Source organism: Watersipora subatra, chromosome 9, assembly GCF_963576615.1.
Source record: "Watersipora subatra chromosome 9, tzWatSuba1.1, whole genome shotgun sequence".
Classification (NCBI taxonomy): Eukaryota; Metazoa; Bryozoa; class Gymnolaemata; order Cheilostomatida; family Watersiporidae; genus Watersipora; species Watersipora subatra.
This window is the reverse complement of record NC_088716.1, coordinates 21,178,543-21,203,965: the sequence shown is the minus strand read 5'-3', so window position 1 is coordinate 21,203,965 and position 25,423 is coordinate 21,178,543. Positions and strand designations below refer to the sequence as shown.

Sequence of the window (25,423 nt, the reverse complement as noted above, 5' to 3'; positions counted from 1 at the left end):
TATAAACTATCGCCGAGTTGAGATAAGGCACCTTGTGAGAGTCTACCCATGCCCCATTACTTTGATCGGTCAAGTGCTATGAAAAAATACTTCGAGCTAACAATTTCCTTTTGTGTCGTACATTAATGCTCTCATGCATGCTCTGTTGGCTTTGCACGCAACTGCCGCGGCTTATATAAACCAAGCAAGGTCAATCAAAATGGAGGCAAACATTGTTTACAGGGTTAACAATGTTCCTCAGCCATTTTAAATTTAAACAAATAACTAAACCAATAATTTATCAGCACAGTTTACTGAATTTATTTATTGATTTGAACAGTTTATAATGGCTAAGAGGTGAAACTGCAAAGGCGAAGGATATATATAGAAGGGAAGGTCAGACCATGTGATAACAGTTGCAGTAGTGGCAGCATAAACAATGCTGGGGTAGTGACAGCCGACAATAACAATAATAAAACAAATTGAGGTAGGATCATGCGATAAGATGAAATTAGATGTAAATGGTAATCCAACAGACTTTCTACACAAGATAGCTAATGCACTTATCTGTTTTTTATTTGCCTAGTATGGACAGCCCTCGTTTGTTCAGACTAACATAGACTGAGGCATGTCCGGATATTGAAAAATACGGACATAGAAAATTGAGTAGGATAGCGTACATTAAACATGCATATATTGTCTATCATACATACTCCTAGCTGCAATTTTGCAGAATATGCCTATAGAGCATACATGAGGGAGTAAAGAATGGTTATTACCTGCAGGCTGCAATAGGGTACAGTGTAATAATAATAACAGTAATAATAACACATGAAAATAAAAGGAGGGTAATTGTATTTAGGCAGGCTATTGTCATATCAGATGAAAAGGCAAATAATTTCATAAAATATCCGACAGGTAGCTCATGACGCGGTTTTCAATGAGACAATGTTTTTGTAAAAAAATTAACATAACGGTATATATTCAGATAGACCTGGCAATGGCGATTGGCTCAGGAGAAAAATAATTTATTCTAGATCAATTTCTGACAAAAAATGGCGTCCAAAGTGACACTGACAAAAATATTTGTATACTGCTCAGGATAAACTGTCATGATTGCAAGGGATTGATTCCTGAAAACGCCAATATGTGTATGTTCGTTACATAGATGACTCATTGTTACGTAGTCCATCTTTTTTAGAGACTCTAATTGGAAAAATCTTAAATGCTGTGAGCCACTCTGAACTTTTAAGAGTGTCATGCAAATGAAAAGCTACTTTATTCATAAACAAAATATCTTTTGTCGAATTAGAGCGGCATTTTTAATTTATTACATGTCTTTTGGGACTGTCAATTGAGGTTTTATACACTACAAATTGTGAACGGCAAAAATATTTTGCTGTCCAATAACTTAGAGAAAAAAGTGAAACTAGTGTATTTAAGCATAGAGGCGAAATATAGTATTGCTTCTCAACTAGAATATGTAAGCATAGAGTTAACATACCATTATTGCTTCTCAACTAGAATAGGCCTATACGTAATCCTAGAGGTATCATACCAGTATTATCTCTTGACTAGAGTATGTAAGCATAGAGGTAACATATAGTATTGCCTCTCAACTAGAGTATGTAAACATAGAGTTAACATATAGTATTGCCTCTCAACTAGATTATGTAAGCATAGAGTTAACATACCATTATTATAAAAATTAAGATTCCTATCAGCATCAACCCGGATAAACAAAATAAAATCATTCTGCATTCTTATTGAATACGTTGTCTCCTAACAGCAAACACAAAGTTGATGAGAGCTACCTCTTTTCAATGATGTTTAAATTGCTTTATTCATTATTTTGCCCAGCTATTCAAGAGCGCTATTTGGCCTTAGAGGGGTGCAAATGACCAAAGTATCGAAACAACATTTATCTTGTAATGGAGTATACAGTAAACATACATTCATGCCTAGGCATGCCAATAAACTTGGAGTTTACCTCCCTCCTTTCTCTGAAATGCGAAAGCATCCTTAAGCCGAGGTCACACGATGGCCGATCCGACTTAGGTTTGGTTCGGAGTTTGGTTCGGAGTTTGGTTCGGTTCGTCTAAGCCACAGTCACACGGCATCCGAAGTCACTTCACCTCATAGATACCATATGCATGGAGACAGGACACTGTTTCATTGGTAGTTTTTATGTATTTGAGTTAAATATTTCTCTTGTAAACAAAAAGGTTTGAGGAACAATTATTAATTATAATTACGCAGCAGATTTATCGGAAGATTGTTCAGCTGCTCAAAACAAATCACTCGATACAAAGATTTTGCCAACCCTTCCCATCAACATAATTATATTTTTTATTAACATATGAATGTTTTTCTATGCTGAGTACATAGCAAACAAAAACAGTCTCTATCATAGTACTGTGGTTTTACATAAATAAATCAGTCAACGATTCTTCATCAGGATGAGTATGACATTACTTCTACATGTCTACTTCTATTCTACACGAAAGAAAACCCCATCCATTCTCTTACATTTATGCAACACAATCACAAGCTTTATTGTGCCTGAGTAAAACCCTGCAAAATCCTTTTACAATATATCATCATATGGCAATGGATGTCTTATAATTATTTTATTTATTTACCAACGAATTCCATATAGCTTTGTGCTCTCATTTCATTCAAAATGAAGGACCACATATTGTAAATGACGCCATCTTTTTTGATGTAGTCCGGGTGAGCCTTGTCGAAAATTGCTTCATGATGTTTAATTAACGAAATAAAAAGATCGTCCCATTTCTTTTTTAACTTTGCTCACACACGTAAGGAAAAATGTGACCCTTGGTCGCTAGAATTTTAACCAGCTATTAAGAGCAAGGGCTCGGCCACGAAATTTCAAGCAGAACCAAAATGGTTCGTTTCGGCCAGAAATGTCTTCGGCCGAACAGTTTACAACTGACACCGACGTCGTTTTGCATCGTTTAGTTCGTTTCAGCTCTCGGTGTGACCACCCCTTCACTCACCCATCAATGTATAAGCATGAATGATAAATTTGTGGTGTTCAAAGAAAGCATTTGGAGTAAGCTGACAATATATTAATACCAGACATAAAACTGCTTAACAACAATCAGTTCTGTTTATGTACACAACGTAAGTGACAAGATTATGCCACAAGTCATTACCTTAGAAGTTCGTTTAACTAATAGATCTCAATTTCAAGTAGGCTACAGTCTAATATTGAGTGATGATCAATTCAAGATAAGAACTTGTTGCCTTGCAAAGATATTCGTCTCAGCATATGAAATAACTTTCAAAATGAGGATTAATTTAGAATATAATTTATGGCTATCGACTAAATTTGCAATGAGTAACCATGTTGTGAATGAAAATTTTAGTTTAATGACAAGAGTGTCCAGTTTATTTCGTACACCGCTGTAGTTGTCAACTCCTGGCTCCCAAGAAGGCAAGGCTTCTTAAAAAATAAAAAATTATAGAAAATGTATGCAGTTCTCCTTATGGTTTTGTTTATACGTTGCTATAGTAATAAGTAATATTAAACACTGCACAGGGAAACACTTTGTGAAAACGCATAGTGTTTACACAGACATACACGCAATGACACAATGGGATATATTTCTGTAGTTGTGATATTTGACATTATTGATCTCCTAATCTATCTGTGTATCAGCCATTTTGGAATAACGGAAGTATTTTAGATGCATGTGTGTAGGTTTTGGGAGGAACATCCGTGTCTGTATCTAAGAAGAAGATTACTTTAAGATTAATAACTTGTTGATGCATGAGATCAGAAATTTCTCATAAGACTTCTTTTATCTTCATGTCATTCATCGATAATTGAAATTGTTTTTGCTTTTTCCCTAATGTATTCCTGTTCAAACCTCGTTTGCTATCCCATGGGAATATATATGACACCTCTTCTTCCTCTAAAATTAGCCGAGGAATGACCGAGTTGTATACGCATTTATTCACAACGTTCATTCGCATATGAGCAACATTGTTTGTTGATGTAATCACAAGTTAATCACAAGTAACAATCTTAATGTCGATAATTGAGACATGACAAACAGGCAGCCATATTTGATTTGGCCACAGTCCATAAGGAAACTTCTGTCATTTCTCTAAATATGTGACCAGTACGGAATATCTAGAATATTCTAGAATATTCTAGAATATCTATTGTTAAAAATGAACTTACACAGATCTTTTGTAGATTTTATTAAAAAGTATCTGTATTTTTCTATCATTTACAATTATTTTTGATGTTTGAAGTGATCTGACTGCCAGGATGTTTCTAGGTTAAAATCGATAAAAGTTAGAAGAAAAATATGTATGAAATGACATCACTAATTGTTCTCGTTGAGATAGTTGATATCAACTAGAGTGTTCAAGTGGAAGCGTTACACGTCTCTATTCTGTCAGTCGCTGCAATTCTAGATGTCCTAATCGCACTTTCGATTGATCTGAGCGTTTTAATCACGATCAAGTTTTATCAATTTTAATCTTGAAACATCCTGACAGTCAAATCACCTCAAGAATCAAAAGCAGTCGCAAATGTTAGAAAAATAGCGATACTTTCTGATGAAATCTTCATTTTCAAAAGTTGGGCTTCTGAGTATCCGACAAACCTGGAGTTACTCCCTCGATACCACTTTCAGCAATATGGGATCGATGTTGGCATTATTCTATCTGTTAGAGGATGACCGGCGGCATACAATATGCAATACGATATCTTTAGCATTCACTAAACGTATGTATTATTTGCTAGATGTTCAGCCACCATAGCCTGCAAACATTGACCTAGGGCAGGGGTCGGGAACCTATGGCTCTCGAGCCATGTGTGGCTCTTTTGACGATTGCATCTGGCTCTTTGATAAATCAGTGGAAAAATAATCCATAAATTGGCTGTTAATCTAATCAACATAATAATACAAATAATGCTGAAACTACAGTAATTATAAACAAAATAAAAAATAACACCCATTTAATAAAGATATATTTTTATTTGCAGCTTTTTGATGTGGCACTCTCAGCAGTTTCTAGTTTTGAGAGTTTCTAGTGCTCTCTGTACTCCGCTCTGCGCAGGCCGTACAGAGACCGCATGAATCATTTTTAAATCAAAAGTTACACCTTCAAACCAAAAGATGGATACAAGGAAACATTATTTTGAACATTGTTGTTCAAAATAAATCCGGTTTTCTTGTACTCTAAAATTGCTCAAACATACTAAATTTATTGGTCTTCCTTTTTAATTTTATGTTTTCAAGAGTTAAAATATACGGCTCTCTTAGAATTAATATTTGAAACATCTGAGTTTTTTGGCTCTCTCAGTCAAAAAGGTTCCTGACCCCTGACCTAGGGTGTAGTTATAATTGACCTACGGTGTAGTTATAATTCACCTAGGGTGTAGTTATAATTGACCTAGGGTGTAGTTACAATTGACCTAGGGTGTAGTTATAATTGACCTAGGGTGTAGTTATAATTGACCTAGGGTGTAGTTATAATTGACCTAGTGTGTAGTTATAATTGACCTAGGGTGTAGTTATAATTGACCTAGGGTGTAGTTATAATTGACCTACGGTGTAGTTATAATTGACCTAGGGTGTAGTTATAATTGACCTAGGGTGTAGTTATAATTGACCTAGGGTGTAGTTATAATTGACCTAGGGTGTAGTTACAATTGACCTAGGGTGTAGTTATAATTGACCTACAGTGTAGTTATAATTGACCTACAGTGTAGTTATAATTGACCTAGGGTGTAGTTATAATTGACCTAGGGTGTAGTTATAATTGACCTAGGGTGTAGTTATAATTGACCTAGTGTGTAGTTATAATTGACCTATAGTGTAGTTATAATTGATCTACAGTGTAGTTATTATTGACCTAGGGTGTAGTTATAATTGACCTAGGGTGTAGTTATAATTGACCTAGGGTGTAGTTATAATTGACCTACAGTGTAGTTATAATGATCTCCATCTAAAGATTGTAATGATGCATTGATAGGTTTGTGATTGTTTAGTGTAATTGATGCCTATGTACTTAACTTGGTACATGTAGTTGTCTAGCTTCGTGCACACCGGTCAGGGTTAAGACTACCATAATTCTGCTACAAATTTGTCATGGTATTGATTGACATCCAAACACAACAGATGTGCTGAATGTGTGTATTAATTATTAAAAAGCACCTAAAAGACAACTACACTTAGTGTCTGTATTTTGTTTGGTTATTCCTATGCAATCTTAATTGGGGGTGCAATTAATTGGGGCGCAGTATACCCGGTTGTAGTCCTCGATTTCTACATAAATACACTACTAATAACTTCAAATAGTATACTACAATATAATATTTGTAATAAAACCAATCGAATAGAAATACAGTTATCCCTCACTGTTCACGGTTAACCAGGATAAGACGACACCCGTGATAAGTAAAAATCTGCAAAATGGAAACTAATTTTTAAAGCTGTTTTTTTATTAATCGTTAGCATTTTTTTGGTTTTCTCACATTCGTTAGATGATTTTAAAAGTCGTGGACGTTTAATAATCGTAATTAACGCCTTCATAAGCACGTTGCACTTTTACGTTTCACTAAATATAACAGAAAACTACGAACTGCGAAAGCTGTTTGCACAATGATGCTTGCGGAGGAATCTCACTGGACCAAAGTGTGAGAGAGATTCATGTAGGTTATTTTTGCTTAATATTTTTAAATAATTTTTTAATGAAAACTTGCAAAGTCCTTGCAAAGTCCTTGCAAAGTCCCTGCAAAGTACTGAAGCTGGGAGAAGTGAACAGCATAGCACATTAGGAATAACCATAATTGCGGAAGTCTGCCGTATGTAATATGGCTTCCAATTTATTACAGTTTGAATGCTAGTACAGACTATATTGAAGTATGTCTGCGTTGCTACCGCAGTAAATCGGTGATCGTCTGTGATAAGATTGTTCACACTATAACAAACTCATCTGCGTTTACATCAGCTAGTATTCCGACTCATAGCATTTTCATTATACCACACACAATGCAACAATAAAATACTAGCCTAGCCGCTACTACCATGAAAGGTAATATAAATCAAGCGATCCCGTGACAGTAGATAGCGACAGTCAATCACTATCGCTGAAATTCACATTGCACAGATGTTGTGGATGGTCACAAAGTATCATTAAAGTTTGACGGCTGCAATATTTCCCTACATCAGCGTTGCCTCCGCGATGCCATCAGTCCACTATGGTGCATATATAGTCGATGAATAATGGCCGAGATTTCAACCCAGTATAGTGCTGTCAAGTGTAATACAGCCTTGAATGCTATTGTCAATGGACAAGAACAATCGAGGGCGAGCATTAGTGTCTCTTACGAGCCATCTTCTGAGGGTGCTACCTTCTCTAGTGTGCTGTCTTTCTTTCTTTGGTGAAATCATCGATGAAACATTTTTAATTGGCTAAAAAACTTATTAGCGAGCACGATTCTAGCAGCTTTCGCGATTTAAATAGTTTGAAATATATAATGCGACACGCAAGAAAAATACTAACGAGATTTGCCATAGTAAATACAATGCAACTGACATGATTGCGCTACTGTTGGTTTTTTATCGTTCGGACAGCATGGCTACAAATCATTTCTTTTTTAATAATAACAATTTCTATTTTAGCAGTAAAAGTTCGCTGTAACAAGAGTTGCCATCTTTAGTGCAATCAAGTCAATTGCATTGTATTTACCATGGCGAGTTGCGTTAGTATTTTTCTTGCATGTCGCGTTATGTGCCTCGGACTATATAAATCGTGAAAGCTGCTAGAATCATGCTCGGTAATAGTTTGTTTAGCCAATTAAAAGCATTTCGTCGACGAATGTGATGCGCATACACAGCTCTGACAATTCTGTGAATTTGGCCAAACAAATCTATTTTTCATTCATTTCGGGATTTCGGTAAAATTCAACGAAAAAATCGGCACATGTGACCGTATCTTTACACTCTCGACTTTCAAGAGATTTGCAACTTTCTCTACAGATCAAGTGAAAGCGCGGTTATACGTCTATAATTACATAGAATCCGACAGAATAGAGACATAAATCATGTAACATTTCAACTTGACTGCAACAGCTGATATCAACTACCCTAGGACACTTATATTTCGCTAGTATTTAGTTTCGTGAGTAGCATACAGAGTAAAGTTTCGCTGCAAATTACTTTCGCAGCTCTGATGAGTGCGAAAATATAGTGATGTGAAAATAAATGCAGTGGAACAAACATAATTAGATTCCTCAGGTCCAGTTCACTAGTAAGAAAAACTTTTTCAATTTGGGACTAGTTTGTAATTGTGAACCGCAGGTAGAATTGTGTGGGCGATATCGATGATGCAATTCGATCGCTTGCTGCCATTTGTTTCTTGGACTATCAATGAACAAAGCTATTTAATTTCGCACTTTCGCTCATTCGTTATGATAGTTTAGTTTTGCTCATGAAATTTTCGCGAGAGGATGACTCCGCGAAAACGCGGAAGTTAGATGAGGCGAATACATAAGTGTGCTAGGGTATAGCAACGATAACAGCTATTGACATCATTTTGCGCGTATTTTTTCTCTGAGCGTTTAAGCCATGATCAAGTTTTATCAATTGTAATCTTGAAACATCCTGACAGTCAGCACCTCAAACATCAAAAACAATCACAAATGATAGTAAAATACCGATACTTTCTGATAAAATCTAGTAAAATATTGCATAAGTTGATTATTAACATGGATAGCCCTGAATGGAATCTGTATTCAAGTGCCTTATAAAGTGAGAACATGAAGTATAAGATATTTGGTATAATAAGTCATATAGCAGGTTATGTATGTATGTATAGTGCATCAGACGTAGATTATTGTACAGTCCCGTAGCTTACAATTAATTTACAGTAAATAACAACAAAAATGATATTATAGAGGGGATAAATCTAAATGTTGGAAGAGAAATAAAAATAACTTTATGCTGGTCAGGTGGTTTTTAAATTGAATCGAGGTTTTAGCCGTCAAAATCTTTCTTTATTAGTGTTTAAACACCCAAGGCGTGGCTTTTTGTAATATAAGCCTTTTTGGCTTTTTGTAATGTAGCCCTATAAGCTTGATTTTCATAGACCACTTTAACAAACCCTACATAGCCATTACTACTCATCTCTTGGGCAGCTCTCTTCTTTAAAATTTAAATGTTTTACCACCTGTTTTCTACCTGTGCACAACCTGGTGTTAGTGGTCGTTGATGATAATAGTTGGTGTTGCAATAAAAGGACTAGGGTTCAATGCGTATTATCATCTTTATTGATACATTAAGGACGGAGGGAAAAAAGAACTTTATCGTGAATACCTAATTGCAAATATTGATTTTCGTTCATCTTTCACTAATCACAAGACACCTAGTGTTGGGGTTCTTTGCAAAAACTTTGTGTTATATATATATAAAACGTAAAGTTTTATTTATATGTACGCATATATTATATATATATAAAACGTAAAGTTTATATATATATATACGCATATATATATATGGTTTCTATGTAATTTAATTTAATTTTTTTTTATTATATATATACATATGTCTATATACATGTATATATATGCTGTTTCCTGTTCAATGAAAAATTAATCTTTACTTTTTTGCCATCGTGTCGTGTCTCGGTAAGGATGGCGATAAGGGCCCTTTCAGATTCCATTCCATGACAAACCATGGCAAACAAAAAATACCTATGGTAGACTTAAAATACATACATTCAGTATACACATATCCACGAATTTACTCTACAAAATACTCTACTGAAAGACTTACTCTATAGACTCGACATGTCTCTTTAGGGATGTGTGACGGACACAACGTGGTAATTACTTTGTCGAATGAATTCAAAGATCGACTGTGTTTAAAATTAGGTGAGCGTTTGGTCATAGTAACCTAAAAACATGACATTCATCAAAATTTCGAGCTACTTTTTTTGCCAATACATTCCCGCGCATGCACTTTTTCATTGTTAATGAACTCTAGGCCTATCCGACGGATGTTGTACTGTTGCGTACTCCAATTGAAGCAAACATTATATGATTCTTTTACAATTTGGAATTAAACTGCTGCAGAAAAGAGGTTGTAGCACGCTTTATTACTAAAACATTCCATGAACCTTTTCAGTTCATGTTTTGTTGTTTTTCGGTAACTTTCTAATTTACGACAGTTTTGTGATGGCGGCGATTGTCTGTTCGTTTTTGAGCTTTTAACAGCTTGTAATAACATTTTCACATATTTTGCACCTACCACACAGCAGAGTAAGATATGGTGAACCTTTTGATACCAAATAACTGTAATGTGAATTTTGTTGCAAGTCAACCTTTAACCATCATTAGTACGAGAGCGGATAACTCAGCATGTTATAGCTTATCAAAGTTTGCTGATTTAAAATTATTGCTTTTATAGGCTAATACTCTAAAAACATTTAAGGTAATACATTTTTGTACCAGCTATTAAATGTACAAGCTGCCTGCAAATTTGTCTCACCATCTCCTTTTCATTTTAGGTTTTTACTGGAATGTTTACATGACCTTGATATGACCTTGAGAAAACACAAATCTCGACTGTATGTTGTACAAGGTCAGCCTGCGTACATTCTGCCACTTCTGTTCAAGGTAGGTTCTCTTCAATCATTAATTCGCATTGGTGAGGTTACACAATGCTCTTGTTTGTTTGTAGTCATTGCTATCCCATAATCTGTAGCAAACGTGTCGCACGTTTAGTACCTGTTTCCAGCCTGTCGTCACACGTGGTACTCACTGTGTGACAGTAATTACTGCATTGTGTGGCCAGACATGAATATTCATATCCTTTTAAGATGTGTCAACTCACTAGTCCAGTGCCGCTATGATCAGACATATTATACAGTTTACTAACTATGTTCTTGCAGAAACTAGTTATTTAAACCTTGCTGAGTCGATTTAATTATCTACTAGGACAAGCATACCTCTCCAGCGTGAAACAGTGGTAAATTGGCAATGCTGGATCATACCTCTCCGGCGTGAAACGGTGGTAAATTGGCAACGCCGGAGCATACCTCTCCGGCGTTGCCAATTTACCCCGTTACATCGTTACAATTTACCCCGTTACATCGTTACAATTTACCCCGTGCCTTCCATGCTTACTCATACCATTTTTCCAGCGATCTTGGTCGGCCCAGACTGGATGCATAGAATAAGTCAAGTGTACTTCTGCTCTTTAGATTATGAGACAGTTTCATACTCGCCTGTTTACTTGTTTTCCATTTCTATCATAGTATAAGTACAAGATTTTGGTCATCAGGAACAGTTGAAGCAATAGTCATTCTACTTGATGTTGATAGAAAATAAAACGCTAGCGTCGAATGTGTATTTCAATAATTTTTGTTATAAAATTATTATATAACATTGTGTTGTGATTTTTGTAAACTCGCTTAAACTTCAAGAGTACTTTCAGATGTTCTGTGTGAAGAGATACGCAGTAAGTAAACGCGAGGCATTTAGATTTTTATCACCTCCGCCTCACAAACCCTGTCATGTTTCCGTCGATTTTGGTCCACAATGTTGCATGATACTTGAGTAGGCATTGACATTGAGTGCATTGACAGTGGATAAGTACATGCATGGCTGTGTATTAACAAAACCACGGATTGAGACCTTTTAGAAAGGAATTTGACTATGAGAACCAAACATTTTTATTATAGCAAACGTTCACAAAAATACTTCATCGAAATTGCTTTCAGGCTTTTGATACAGCAAATATTGTGTCAGTCTAGTATCGCTGAAGGCATGTAGGAGATAACTCCAAGTTTAGTTCTAAACGAATGCTGAGTGCATATCCCATTCTATAGTAGATATTTTTTGGAAAATCTTAGCATTTGTACCCCTCTAAGGTACTCGCGGGTAATCTAAAACTACCCTTAGTGTCTTCAGTCTCAGCTGGCTGGTGTGTAGCCTATATAGGACCAGCAACATAGTTTCAGAGAGACTTGAAGCTGCTCTAAATGGCACCTAATTTGTCCTCTAAATATCTCTGATCTGTCCAGTTGTCCTTGACCTTCAAATACCTTATAAAACTCAAAAAACTGTCCAACCCTATCACTGACATTTGATGATACATTGGATTGTTTTGGCTCGTCGTAGGACTGGCACATCAATGTTCTGTCGATGGAGGAGGACCCTACGCCATATGGAGCCAGAAGAGATGAGGCTATTGGCTGTCTTGCCCAGGATCATGGGGTAGAAGTTTTACATCGCTCCTCTCACACGCTTCATTCCATTCTAGCGTGAGTGATGACTCAGTTTGAATCTGTTGCTATGGCGATATTGTTCTTAGTATGATACTAAAATGACATTCAAGACATAGCCATATGTCATACTAAAATGGTCAATATACTGTGTCATGCCAGATCATTACTCACCATGACTACAGTGTACATAAACATTTATGGACTTGTCTCCCCTACTGTGTGCTTTTTTACAATTTGATACAATTTAAGCTAAGCATAGATAGGCTCGCCTAACATACGGACAGAACCCATCTATTTGTGTAATTGTTATCAAATAGGAATCGAAAAGCTTACTGTTACCTCATAGTAGTATCAGACAAAATGTTGGCAATGAATAATCACAATACAGTTGTCACTTACTAAGACTGACTAATAGGGGTGGTGGGTAGTTCGGTTTAACCGAACTAACCACCACCGTACAGTGGTGGGTAGTCATGCAGCGGTGGTATACCCACCACCGTATGATGAACAATGTACAGCCGCCTATCATTGTATATTGTTCATTATACCGTATATTATACGTGATATATGCTTTGCTGTTTTACTTGTAAGGAAACAACTTTAAGTTGTGAAGTTTTTTCAATTAGAGTAGTAACTAATTTTGGGGAACTCCTGTAAACACAAATTATTTTAGAAAACTTACATTCGCGCAAAAATAACTTATTGGAATAATTGTGTCAATAATCAGGCAGCTTTATCAGTAACTGAATTGAAACTTCAATCAAGAGTTAGTAATAAGTTACTAGTCATGCATGCTTTTCTTAGTAATCTAATCTGAGTCTCGAGTCTCGCCTTCTTTCATGACATCTAAAATCTAACGGAACTTGGTACGGCTACAGTCAGTCTTGAAGTCTATGCTAGGGAGAGGATAATTTTAAGTAGAGGCCTAAGAAGGAATGATTCTTGTCTTGTTCTCCAGTGCCTATTCATGATCGTAGCCGGTCAGTTCGGAACACGCACTGACTGCGCGTGATTCAAGCCTCTCATGCGTATACTGTACTGATAAATTATCAGCTATCTACCTTCATATATTCTTTCCACTTCATTGAAGCGCTATTGCCCTTGGGGGTTGTAGATATGGCAACTTTCCAGCAGCTTATCAGCCTACATTCACGTTCGCAGTTGCTTAATCGAAATAATGTGTGTTTGTCATCAGGGATATTGTCAAGTTGAAGGTGTGAGTGAAGGGCGCTAAATGCCGCTGTTATGACTGTTTTAGCACATGATATTCACAGCTTCGGTTTCGTTCCCAATATTTTCTACATCCAGTACAAATCAATAATTCACTGGATGATTTGTGAATTCTTTAAGGGTGTATTGTGCTAAGCCCTTCTGCTGTCCAATTTTTCGGTACTGTCATCTGCGAAGTGACGGATTAAATTCAGCATTTATGGTTTTTTGAACATCGTTTTGTTTTACTAACCATTAAACTATTTACTGCTACACACTAATTAAAACTCATGGTTGTGAAATTTTATTTTATCCCAATGTATGTCAAGAGCACATAACTCTCATTGAAAAGGGAATTTCCCCATTGGGAGTAATTTGTAAAATTGGCTGCAGTAGAAAACCGTTGTCAACTTATCATAGCTTTCTAAACTTGCATTGGAAATGCTTTATAAACCATTTATTACTTATTTTAATATTACGCCCAAATTTAATGTTCAGAAAAAATATAGCAATATTTGCGTGGCTTTTTGTAGATGATAACTTACCTTAAAGATGACCTTGCACAAAATTTTAGTAGATTTTATCACAAAGTATCAGTATTTTTCTATCATTTGCGATTTTTTATGTTGTTTGAGGTGATCTGACTGCCAGGATGTTTCAAGATTAAAATCGACAAAATTTGATTTTAATCTTGAGCTAAAGATTTGAGTTAAAACGATTACATCAAGCAAAAGTGTGATTATCACATCTATAGTTGCCAAAAGACCAACAGAATAGAGTAACATTGCAACTTGACCGCAATGTCCGATATTAACTATAGCAACGATAGCAACTAGTGACATCATTTCACACATATTTTTCTTTTGAGTTTTTTTAACTACGATCAAGTTTGTCAATTGTAATCATGAAACATATGACATGACTGTCAGATCACTTTAAGCATCAAAAACATTTGCAAAATATAGAAAAAATATCGATTATTTCCGATAAAACCTACTAAGATTTTGTGTAAGTTCATCTTGAATCGCTTCGTCTGTTGACATCATTGCGAAAAGTTAGCTAAAAAAATTGTTTGACAACTACAGTGAAACACGGATAACTCAAACTTCAAGGGATCGAGCAAAAGTGTTCGAGTTATTAGAGCGTTCAAGTTATCAGGACAGTCATAAGTGCACATATTTATCAGTAGATACATGTACATATACAAACTATATATCAATCAAAAGCATAGATTGCTTGTTGCAAGTTAAAGGGTCTCTCGGGTGAAGTTTTAAATATTTTTAATCAGAAAGTATAGATATTTTTCTATCACTTGAGATTTGTTTGTTGCTTTAGGTGATGTGACTGTCAGGACGTTCTCAGATTAAAATTGGCAAAACTTGATCGCGGTTAAAACGCTCAGAAAAAATACATACGTATTTTTCTACAGAGCGTTTTAACCAAGATCAATTTTGCAGTAAGTCAGTTATTACAAAACTGCTTTACTATTAAAAACCCATTATCAATTTTACCGATATTACTTTAAAGTTATCCAAATTTTACCTCGCTTTTCTTGCTTTCGGAGGGCTTATCGCTAAGCGGATGTTTGGTAAAATTTGATTTTTGCAAACCTTTAGAAAAGTCGTTAATGAAAATATTTGCCGATGTTGGTAATAACGAGGCCTAAGAACTACTAAAAGTCGATGTTTATCTCTATGGCTTGGAATAAAGTGATATTCTAAAGCGATAGAAACAACCGTCTCGGTAGCCGTTTGGAAAAAAACTGTTCGAATTAACGGAGTTTCGGTCGAGTTATCTAAAGCCATTTATCATTGCGTGGGTACGGACCAAGCAAATCCATTCGAGTTAACCATGTGTTCGATATATCCGAGGACGATTTATCCGAGTTTCACTGTATTTCTAAATGTGTTGCATTTGAAATCGTTCATTCATATTAGCTGCAGTGAAAATCTGTGAATTGGACATTTTAAGTTGAGGGAGTTGCTCGTGCACTCTGACATATGGTCTCGTGCACTCTGACATATGGTCTCGTGCACTCTGACATATGGTCTCGTGCACTCTGACATATGGTCTCGTGCACTCTGACATATGGTCTCGTGCACTCTGACATATGGTCTCGTGCACTCTGACATATGGTCTCGTGCACTCTGACATATGGTCTCGTGCACTCTGACATATGGTCTCGTGCACTCTGACATATGGTCTCGTGCACTCTGACATATGGTAGTAATTAAAAATTTATGAAGTTAAAATATATTTACTGTGGATGTTTGATTTTGTCAGATGGAAGAGCGTGCTGGGAGGAAAGGTGCTGACAACTCTTCATCAGTTTTCTAAGATTTTCCACATACCAGGACCTCCGGAGCACCTAAATGAGGAGGTGATATTTCAGCATCTCGCGAAGGCCGTATCCAAGACGGATAACTCCGACCGGTATAACATTCCAACTCTTGAACAGCTAGGTATGTTTCTCTATGGATTTCCTGTAGCACCTCGGATGAAGCATTGTACTTGCTAAGTTATGTTCTGAAATTTCAGTTTCTTTTTAAAAAGTAATAACTTATTGATAATAATAATATCATATGGCAAGTTACTGAAGGTAGTTCCCTGATCAAAGTGCTGCCCCACAGGTCTATATCCAAATGACGATTTTAATAATTTATCATGGTTTCATTTGAAAAGCATGCGATGATAAAGTGCTCATATAATGCTATAGGGACTAAGTTTTCCTATGATACTGTATCAAAAATGCTCAATTACGCTATGGTGCAATGACAGTCCCTACAATAGAGGATTAGTGAAGTTTGCACACATTGGTATAACAATAGTGTTCATATGATAGTGTACTAACCAAGTTTCCATCCTATGATGGGCTTACAAGTGTGCTTAGCTCATAAGGACTCATTAAAGTGTATTGCAGGGATAGTAGTACAACGATCAGTATGGTTCTTTCAATTTTTCCCTACCAAATTAATTTCTTTTTTCGGGACATAATTATATATTCGGTAAAACCTAATATTTGACAAGGCCGAGTGTAAATTGTCATAATCTCTAACCTCATGGTCTATAGAAAAATTTTTGGTATTATTTTAATCAGCTTAAAGATTTACATCAGCTGATGCCATTCAAAATGCCACAAATGTGTTGCAGAATGAGCTCGCACACTTTTTCGGCCATTTTCACTGCGACTTTGAGCGTGTTCGAGTCGGATGATTTATCGACATTATTACAGCTTACTGCATTATTATTATTATCATAATTATTAATGTTAAAGACAACAATAATCACTCTCAGTAAAACTGTTGTTCAATAAAAATCACCCAAAATCTATGGATCTAAAATTAGTAAAACATTCTTAGCTGTAATGCGTCTGACACATTGCTAAGAAGAAATTGCGACAAAAAATAATGTTTTTGCAAAGTGAAACTAAGCTTCAGGTTGGATTGTAAACATATTTCCTATTGGCTTAATGCATGCCACTAATTGTTTCGTTTCATTTAGCTACAGATACGATAGGCTAATCATTTATCTACCGATTAGAAACGCTTGGTACCAAGGCTACTAAAGCTCGTGGCCATATGCAAACGCTTTGCCGAGCCGTAGTACACAGCTGGTGTTAGTAAACGAGGTAACGTATTTCAGTAAACAAATCTCCGGTACGCTGACAGATCATTTGTCAAATAGGTGATGCAATTCCTGTAGTCCATGAACCATATTGATGAAATGTAATTTCTCTCCAGGGTACTAAGATAGCTGTGATGATGGAACACTCAGTTATTGTATAGTTATTAGGATTGTTATGTTCACTATGTTTCCATGATGTGGTTAATATCAAGTTTTCCACCTTTCACAAGAAGGAAGCAGCAAAGATTTGCAAGCCGAGCAAGGTTTGTTACTCGCAAATTTTTACTGAATGTTTCGTTCTTGCGAAAGATGGAAACGGCTTTTGCCAATGATTTGGAAGAAATTGTTGCGCAAGCTATTCCATTTTAAACATTTTTCACTCTTCAATCATTTTTATTTCTATTAGAGGAGTTCCGAATGCGCTACCATGACTTCTGGCTTACATACACCGTACTTTTCGGAGTATTAGCCGCTACTTTTTTCTGATGATTTGAGCCATGCGGCTTATATAAGGGTGCGGCTATTCTGTGGCTTTTTCTTTCCCTGCTAGAGCGCATAAACCGGAATTCCCGGTTAATGCGCCTCTAGCAATGAGAGAAAATACGAAACAATGCCTAACAGTACTGTTCCGTCAGGCACTAGGTTAAAAAGCATTGGTTAATTCAAAACAGTGTCGTTAGGCACTGTTTTGTTTTAAACCGGAAAGTTGCTGCCGTATTAAAAAGCACCGTCCTGAGTTCTGCGGCCTATGCAAAGGTGCGGCCTATGTATTGTTTTTTTATCGGTTTTTGGAAAATAAAGCAGATGCAGCTTATATAGGGGTGCGGTTTATAGTCTGAAAACTATGGTAATCACTTTTTTAACAAAGAGCTTGCGTTGTTTCAACGGACATTCGCATTCATGCGAATGTCCGTTGAAACAACCCGATTGCACAACTCCAAATCTGCATCACCTGTGTCGTGGCAACATGAGCATTGTGTGTTATGTGGCGTTGATTACAACTCTGTTATTGTTGAAGGCTTGGAGAGTACCAAGGGTGTGGCTGTGTGGAAGGGTGGAGAGACGGAGGCACTGAAACGACTTTCCTATCATCTTGAGAGACGAGTTAGTATATTACACTTTCTCTACCAACTTAGTTAATGTTTGCAGCTGGTTTTAGCTGCTTCTCTCGGTCAATAGAGTGTGACTTTTATCTCGGTCAATAGAATGCATTTCACTAAGCGAATGGCAGTGTCTAACGCACTTCTAGGTCGTCGGAAAGTTTGCTTAGATCTGCCCATTGTGTTGACCTTCACTCAGAGCTATTCCATCTCAAGTCACTGTTGGTCCAAAAAGTGTATTTGGGGTCTCAGTGTGTATTCATTCTTTGGTGTGTCTTTTCACCTCGTATTTCTGCCCAAAGTCTCCAACTGTTTATGCCGAAAATTCTTCAAATTGAAGTTTTTCTGTTTTAAGCTTTGAGTCTGTGTAGAGTAAATGTGTAGAGTAAAATTTTGGAGTTTGTAGAAGTGGTCCTTTCCTAAAATTGTCATAACATAAAAGTCAGTCTCGATATAAATGAGTGGAAAATTAATATCTACCTAGTTTTAGCGGCCCTGAAAACTGAGAAAATAATTGGCTCTCGTTCATGTCTCTTCCTGTCAACATCTGTTCTCATTCACACACAAGTTGGATGCAAAATGGCTACCCTTTTGGCAGTTTTGTGTTAGTACTAGCATAAATAACATGTTTATGTTTGTGTGCATATGGTAAGGGGGCATACACGCCATAGCGATGTGTCAGACAACTGTGTCTGCCTCATCTAGCAGGCGAAAGTATTTGCTGTGGGCTATGTAGGAATTGCAGGCTATTTGTGCATGCGGGTCGCTTAGAGTTGGGACATGGCAGGCAGATAGAGAGGTAATCGGATGCAAGGGCTAATTGCCAATTTCACAAGATGGAAATTGGATTGCTGTGCTTGCCATGCCAAATTGTGGGTAAGTCTCATAAAACATTTAAAAAAATGCTATTTTCCGGAATCATCCGGAATCGTGAAATTATTCTTATTTAGTAAGATGAGTGCTCGTAAATGTACATAAAATGATGTTGTACACGACACTCAGCGCTGTTAGAATTTGCATCAAGGTCATTGGAAGTGATGAAAGTTAAAGCAAACATTTGATTAGACTAATCAGCAAGCGATTGCTATTGACAAACCCGTTATAGATGAGTGTTGTTTATCTACCTTTACCTCAAGGTCTGGTTACATAGGCATCGACTTTTTCTAAGCATCTTTACCTTTCCACAACACACGTTAATGTTTTTTCAGAATGCTTCAGAGTCGCTTGCACCTGATTAGCTAAATTTATTTGTAGTGAACACTTTTTGTGGTTTTGAAAAGTTTGTGGAAACAAAAAGTCTTACGATGCAATAATCTTTTTCCTAAATAAAACGATAATTGAAAAAATCTTAGAATCAGTAAGTTAAAAATGTACCAGTGCTATTGAAAAATATACAATTAATTTGAAATATCATGAATAAAGATATGATATGACCATTATGATTCATTCCATTTGTGGAAATAGTTGTTCTCTCATGTAATCAGACCATAATTATTGTTTTCATTTCTTAAGCCTGGTTCACACCGTCGGCGTATGTCGGCGATGTATCTATATGTATGTCGACGTTGTCCTATTGATGTTTATCGTCGACTCTGCACCAGGGACTGATAACATCGACGGAGCAACGTGGATACTTTGGAAAGTTTGCATATGTCAAACTTTCCCAATATTCCACCGAGCTTCGATGACAGCCTGTACAATGTGAACCATTTCGGCGATAGTAGATAATAATTCACAGTCGTGGATACCATGATTTATTTATTTCCGTTTATGATAGTCGCTGCTGGACTATTATTTCATTCGAGCAAAAACAAACAGGTTTCTTCACCTCAAATTATAAAGGAAAATGGGAACACTATGTCACGGAGTATTTCCTGATGTAAACGCAGATGGGTTTATAATAGTGTGAACATTGTTATCATCGACGATCACCCAAGTGGCATCAACGCCGAGATATGGCGATATAGTGTGAACCAGCCTTTTACCAGCACTAACAAGCGCTAGCTCAGAAAGCTATTTACAGCGAGCCAGTGTGACATACAATAAAACAACTTATGTTGATAAAATTATTTTGACATTCAATTGTACATGTAGATAGTCAAGCTTACTCTCTCATTGTAATGCTTCTGACATCAGAAATTATGAATATAAATATTATTTCTCTTTATCTATTTCTTTATCTTTTAAATATTTATCACTTTTGTATTTCCTTGCTCTTTTTGAAAAATAGAGATATTCTACGCTGATTCAACCATATTTAGAGGGTTCATCAAACTGTTGATAGTCAGTTAATCTCTTCTGCAGACCTTTTGTCATACTTTTTGCAGAATCCATTTTTTGATCATCCATGCTTACCCTCTGTTCTAGACAGCCATTCGCTGTAATACTCTAATAGTGACTGAACCTTCAATATAATCTGCTAGAGCCTTGTGTTCACATCATTATCAAACGTTGCAAGCATTCTTCTCCAATGTTGTGGCGAGAATCTACATGTATTTATGGGTTGCTCCTTTGGCTTTGTACATTGAAAAGGATGATGCCACGCAATTTTGTTTGCTTGTTACCTTGCTCTATCTGAGGCTAGTTGCTGCCAGCCCGTATGCTGCTGTATTCCCTGTTAATTGAAGGCATGGGTCGCGTGCTTCGATGAACCTCGGATGCCTGCTGACTCTCTCATGGCTTCCCCCAATGTGATTGGACCCTATCTCAACTTTGGATGTCTCTCTTCTCGTCTTGTCTACTGGAAGATGGATGAACTTTACAGAAAGGTTTGTGCTGCCATTTGTTATTTTTCAAACTCTTTGTACATGGTCTGTTGATGATCTCTTTTTACTAGGCATAGCTTTGTGATCTTTAGTCGCTATAGAAATTTGGGATACTTTTTGCGATATTTGCGATAGAAATTTGCATACTTTTTAGCTTTTTTTCATGATACATCGTGTAAGCAGTCAGATGGTGTAGTCGGTAGAATTTAAGCAAAGGGAGACAAATCTAAAATATATTTTTGCACAAATATAAAATTAAAACCTTTTTAAAATTTTCGTCATACATTTTTTATTGGTTCTGTAGTTTCTTCGACGTAGGGTTTTGCATGGAAACTTCTTGTTTGCAACCATCCTTGATAAACATTTAACAAACCATATCATGTGCTCCTTATTTATTATATTCCATCTTCTTTAGATGAATGGTCTTGAGTCTGAACCTCCAGTCTCTCTCCATGGACAGCTTGTGCTTCGTGAGTTCTGGTACCTAATGGCCAACCTTCACCGCAACTTTGACCAAGTAGAGGGCAACCGACTTTGCTTACAAGTGCCCTGGAGACAAGCTGATAAAAAGATCATGAAGCGAGTTGTAATGGTAAGTTATCTCCTCTTTCCTAACTTTTTATATAATAATGACGCTTTTTTCCTTGCTACCTGTTGTTGCAGTTTTGCTTTTATCCATCAATAGCTATGATATGGTTCGAAATTTGACTATGTAATTTAGGACACCTTAGAGGAAGAGAAGTAATTCATAAATCCTGCCATTCTCCTAAATTTTAGTGAGCCCAACTGTAGCAACCTGCAGGTTTTAATGTTTTATTATGCTTCGTGAAGCTTTGTGAGAAATTTATAGAATAGCCAAAACTGCAGTAGCAAAAATCTTGTTATGCAGTTCCGAAATTTTGAATAAAACCACCAAAGTTGTGAGAAGGCAACTTCAAAACCAATATAGCATAGATATACTACATTTGAAATGAAGTAGAACTGAATTTCGATGTTAAATTTCGAGATGCTTTTCCAGCTTTCGAAAGCAAATTCAAATTAAATTTCTCTATCTAGCTCTCATGCGAGAAGGCAACTTCTAACTTGTCTTAAGCTTTTGCTAGTTGCAGCCTTCAGAAGACCCTTGCTGGCTTTTGAGTTCCGTTTTACATAATTTGTCTTGTTGAGATCACTACATTCTTATGATGTGAAGTTGGAGTTGTGTACACCTTGAGTTACCATGTGATAAGTGCTTCAATAGACATTCGCATGTGGATTACTGCTGGCTCCTTGTTAAAAGAAATGTAAAGATTTCTACGCCAGAGGTCTTAGCAGTGCTCAAATCGAAATAATAACGACTTAGGTGTCGAAAATGTTTAAAATGCCTCACTTGCCAGAGCCGTTTCCATCTTTTGCAAGCATGAAACATTTGGTAAAAATTTGTGAGAAACAAAACTTGGACTTTGGGAATTTTGCTGTTTCTATCTTGAAGGAGTTGCAACTTTGCGGATTAACTTCCTCATGGAAACATAGTAAATGTTGGTGGTTCGCTTTGCTGTATGCGCCTGGTTTGATGACAGGCAAAGACCGGCTTCCCATGGATAGATGCGATCATGAAGCAACTGGTGGAGGAAGGCTGGATACACAGCATGGCGAAACACGCCCTCATTAGTTTCATCACACATGGTCAGCTTTTTTGTTCTTGGGAGGAGGCAGCACAAGTATGTCTTCCTATTTACTCTCTTATAGTAGAATAATCAGAGAGTTCATTCTAGAGACTTCAAGTAAATCACTAAATTAGTAAAATCTTACATACATGTAGGTCACCCTGTGTAAATAATAGGAGTTGTCTGTACAGATAATAATAAAACTATGCACATAGTAAACACTACATTTCACAAGATAAGCTTTAGACTGATTTCTGTACAAACAAAGAGGAATGTGGTGCTATTTCTGGTATGTGTTACGCGCTGCTCAATCATGAACACTCTCAAAGTAATGAATATATCTGACATTTCATGCCAATTTGGCCAATAAAAGTTGTCTGAACGTTGCTCAGTATTCAAAAGTGGAAATATATTATTTTTAGCCACGTGAGCAGGTTTGCAGTTTCTAGCTCAACTGTTGGTGCTGCTCTGTGCTACATTAAAATTTACAAACTTAGATGTCAAATTAATTAAAGTTGTTAATCTTTCATGTCTAGTTTGACATTGATAATACATGTATATAGTTCTACTGAAGACTTGGATCGAAGAAAACTACCCATAATAATGCATAGACACATAAACATCAACTCTTGTTCACTCAAGCATGTACATTTTATTTATTTACTGATGCATAGACATCTAATATTGTTTTCTCAAGCATGTACATCGAATCTTGTTTACTGATGCATAGACATCTAATATTGTTTACTCAAGCATGTACATCCAATCTTGTTTACTGATGCATAGACATCCAATATTATTTACTCAAGCATGTACATCCAATCTTGTTTACTGATGCATAGACATCTAATATTGTTTGCTCAAGCATGTACATCCAATCTCCTTTACTGATGCATAGACATCTAATATTGTTTTCTCAAGCATGTACATCCAATCTTGTTTAGTGATGCATAGACATCTAATATTGTTTTCTCAAGCATGTACATCCAATCTTGTTTACTGATGCATAGACATCCAATATTATTTACTCAAGCATGTACATCCAATCTTGTTTACTGATGCATAGACATCTAATATTGTTTACTCAAGCATGTACATCCAATCTTGTTTACTGATGCATAGACATCCAATATTATTTACTCCAGCATGTACATCCAATCTTGTTTAGTGATGCATAGACATCTAATATTGTTTTCTCAAGCATGTACATCCAACATTTTTAATTATGCATATATATTCAACGCTTTCATTAAATTATTAATATAATTTTCTACCTCACAATTTAGCTGTTGGAAAAATACTGTCTTGAGGGAGACACCTGTACTAATGCTGGAGTAGCCATGCTCTTATCTGGTAGCAGCCATGCTAAACCAATTCCTAGTGACACAGAGAGTCCCATACTGACTGGTAAACACATTGATCCATCAGCCAACTATATCAGGTCTGTTGCTCACAGACTGCACTGAATGTTCCACCATTTATAAACTATCAGCCAATTTATCTGTACCTTTCGCTGCTTTGCACTTTCATATTTATTATAAACTCATAATATGTTATGAATATTATATTAGAATTAATGTACCAATTTTTCAAGGAGATTCTTAGATTATAATGTTGATAAATGCCATCAAAAGGTCGAAAAATATGTGTGCGTTATTGTTTGAGTGAACTATATTGAGTGAGTGTGAGTGTATGTGTGAGTGAGTGTAGGTGAATGTGTAGGAGTGTAGAGTGAGTGTAGGAGAACTAAGTGAGTGTATAAGATTATTATATTTTAGCGTAATATACATTCGTAAAGAAAATATATTTATTTACAAATTTGTTATATTGGATTATGCTTATATTTACAGATGTGTAACTTTTATCAATGAAATGATGAACGCTTCATTTTAACATAATAATATTATGCCAAGTATTTTCTTTTTGTCATAAAATAATTCTATATTATAATGCAGTCACCCACACAAACAAAGTTGAAAAATTGTTGGAATTATTTATTGGTTTATAGTATTTGTACAAAATGAAGTAATTTTTTCATGCACTTCCGCGTGTTATCGTTAACATCTGACACTGTTAAAACCAAGGTTAGGTTTGCCTCCCCCTGTACGACCTTTATGTGATGGTTCATTTAAGTGCTGCCGATTATGTATTTTTACTTCTGCTTCTGTGTTACTTAATATAACTGTATGTAACGAAAAATTGGTGAAGTATGTAGTTTTCACAATTTAGAACAGTTAATTGTTGCTGTGTTTTTACAGCATTTAAATAGAATAATAGAAAGAATAAAAGAATAATAACTTGATAAAAAGAAAAAATCAAATAATAAAAAAATTTTCAAGAAGCTTTTTTTCATTCATGTTTTGAAACTCTGTTTGGGGTGAAGGTTTCTTTAACCTTTAATTGACCTTCAGAAATCTCATTTTAGCTTTTTATAAGGTCATTCTAACCTAGAGAGTTACTATCGATAGAAGTTGGAAAGAAATTTATCTCTGTGGTCATGCTTGCGGCATCCCAATCACGATTCTATTAATGGACTATTATGATTCTATTATCATTCCTATTCGTAGTTGCTACACGTGTGGGGTGACAGCTCGAGACTATCAAATTTTACTCCCATATCCATCACAATGTTATTAATAAAGTTCTCACCTTGATTGTGGTATGCGATTGGTTAGACTCAGTGACAGTGGAATATCATGGAAAGACAACTCAGGGTTGCCATAAATATTTTAATGATTTTAGGCTACAATAGCCAAATATTTTGAGGGTTTGCTAAAATATTTTCTATGATTCATTTGTTAATCATTTACGGAGCAGCTACTGT

General features: G+C 36.0%; 1 protein-coding gene across 2 annotated transcripts in view; it reads left to right on the top strand.

Moving 5' to 3' along the window:
- LOC137403565 (cryptochrome-1-like) overlaps window positions 1-25,423 on the top strand; it is a 32,523-nt gene that overhangs the window by 4,611 nt on the left and 2,489 nt on the right. For both annotated transcript variants that reach the window (XM_068089520.1, XM_068089519.1), the window contains exons 3-10: window positions 10,534-10,642; window positions 12,149-12,291; window positions 15,748-15,926; window positions 18,107-18,192; window positions 20,816-20,956; window positions 21,369-21,545; window positions 22,513-22,653; window positions 23,886-24,040. In XM_068089520.1, coding sequence (XP_067945621.1) covers window positions 10,534-10,642; window positions 12,149-12,291; window positions 15,748-15,926; window positions 18,107-18,192; window positions 20,816-20,956; window positions 21,369-21,545; window positions 22,513-22,653; window positions 23,886-24,040 — 1,131 coding nt within the window. The remainder of the gene's footprint in view (window positions 1-10,533; window positions 10,643-12,148; window positions 12,292-15,747; window positions 15,927-18,106; window positions 18,193-20,815; window positions 20,957-21,368; window positions 21,546-22,512; window positions 22,654-23,885; window positions 24,041-25,423) is intronic.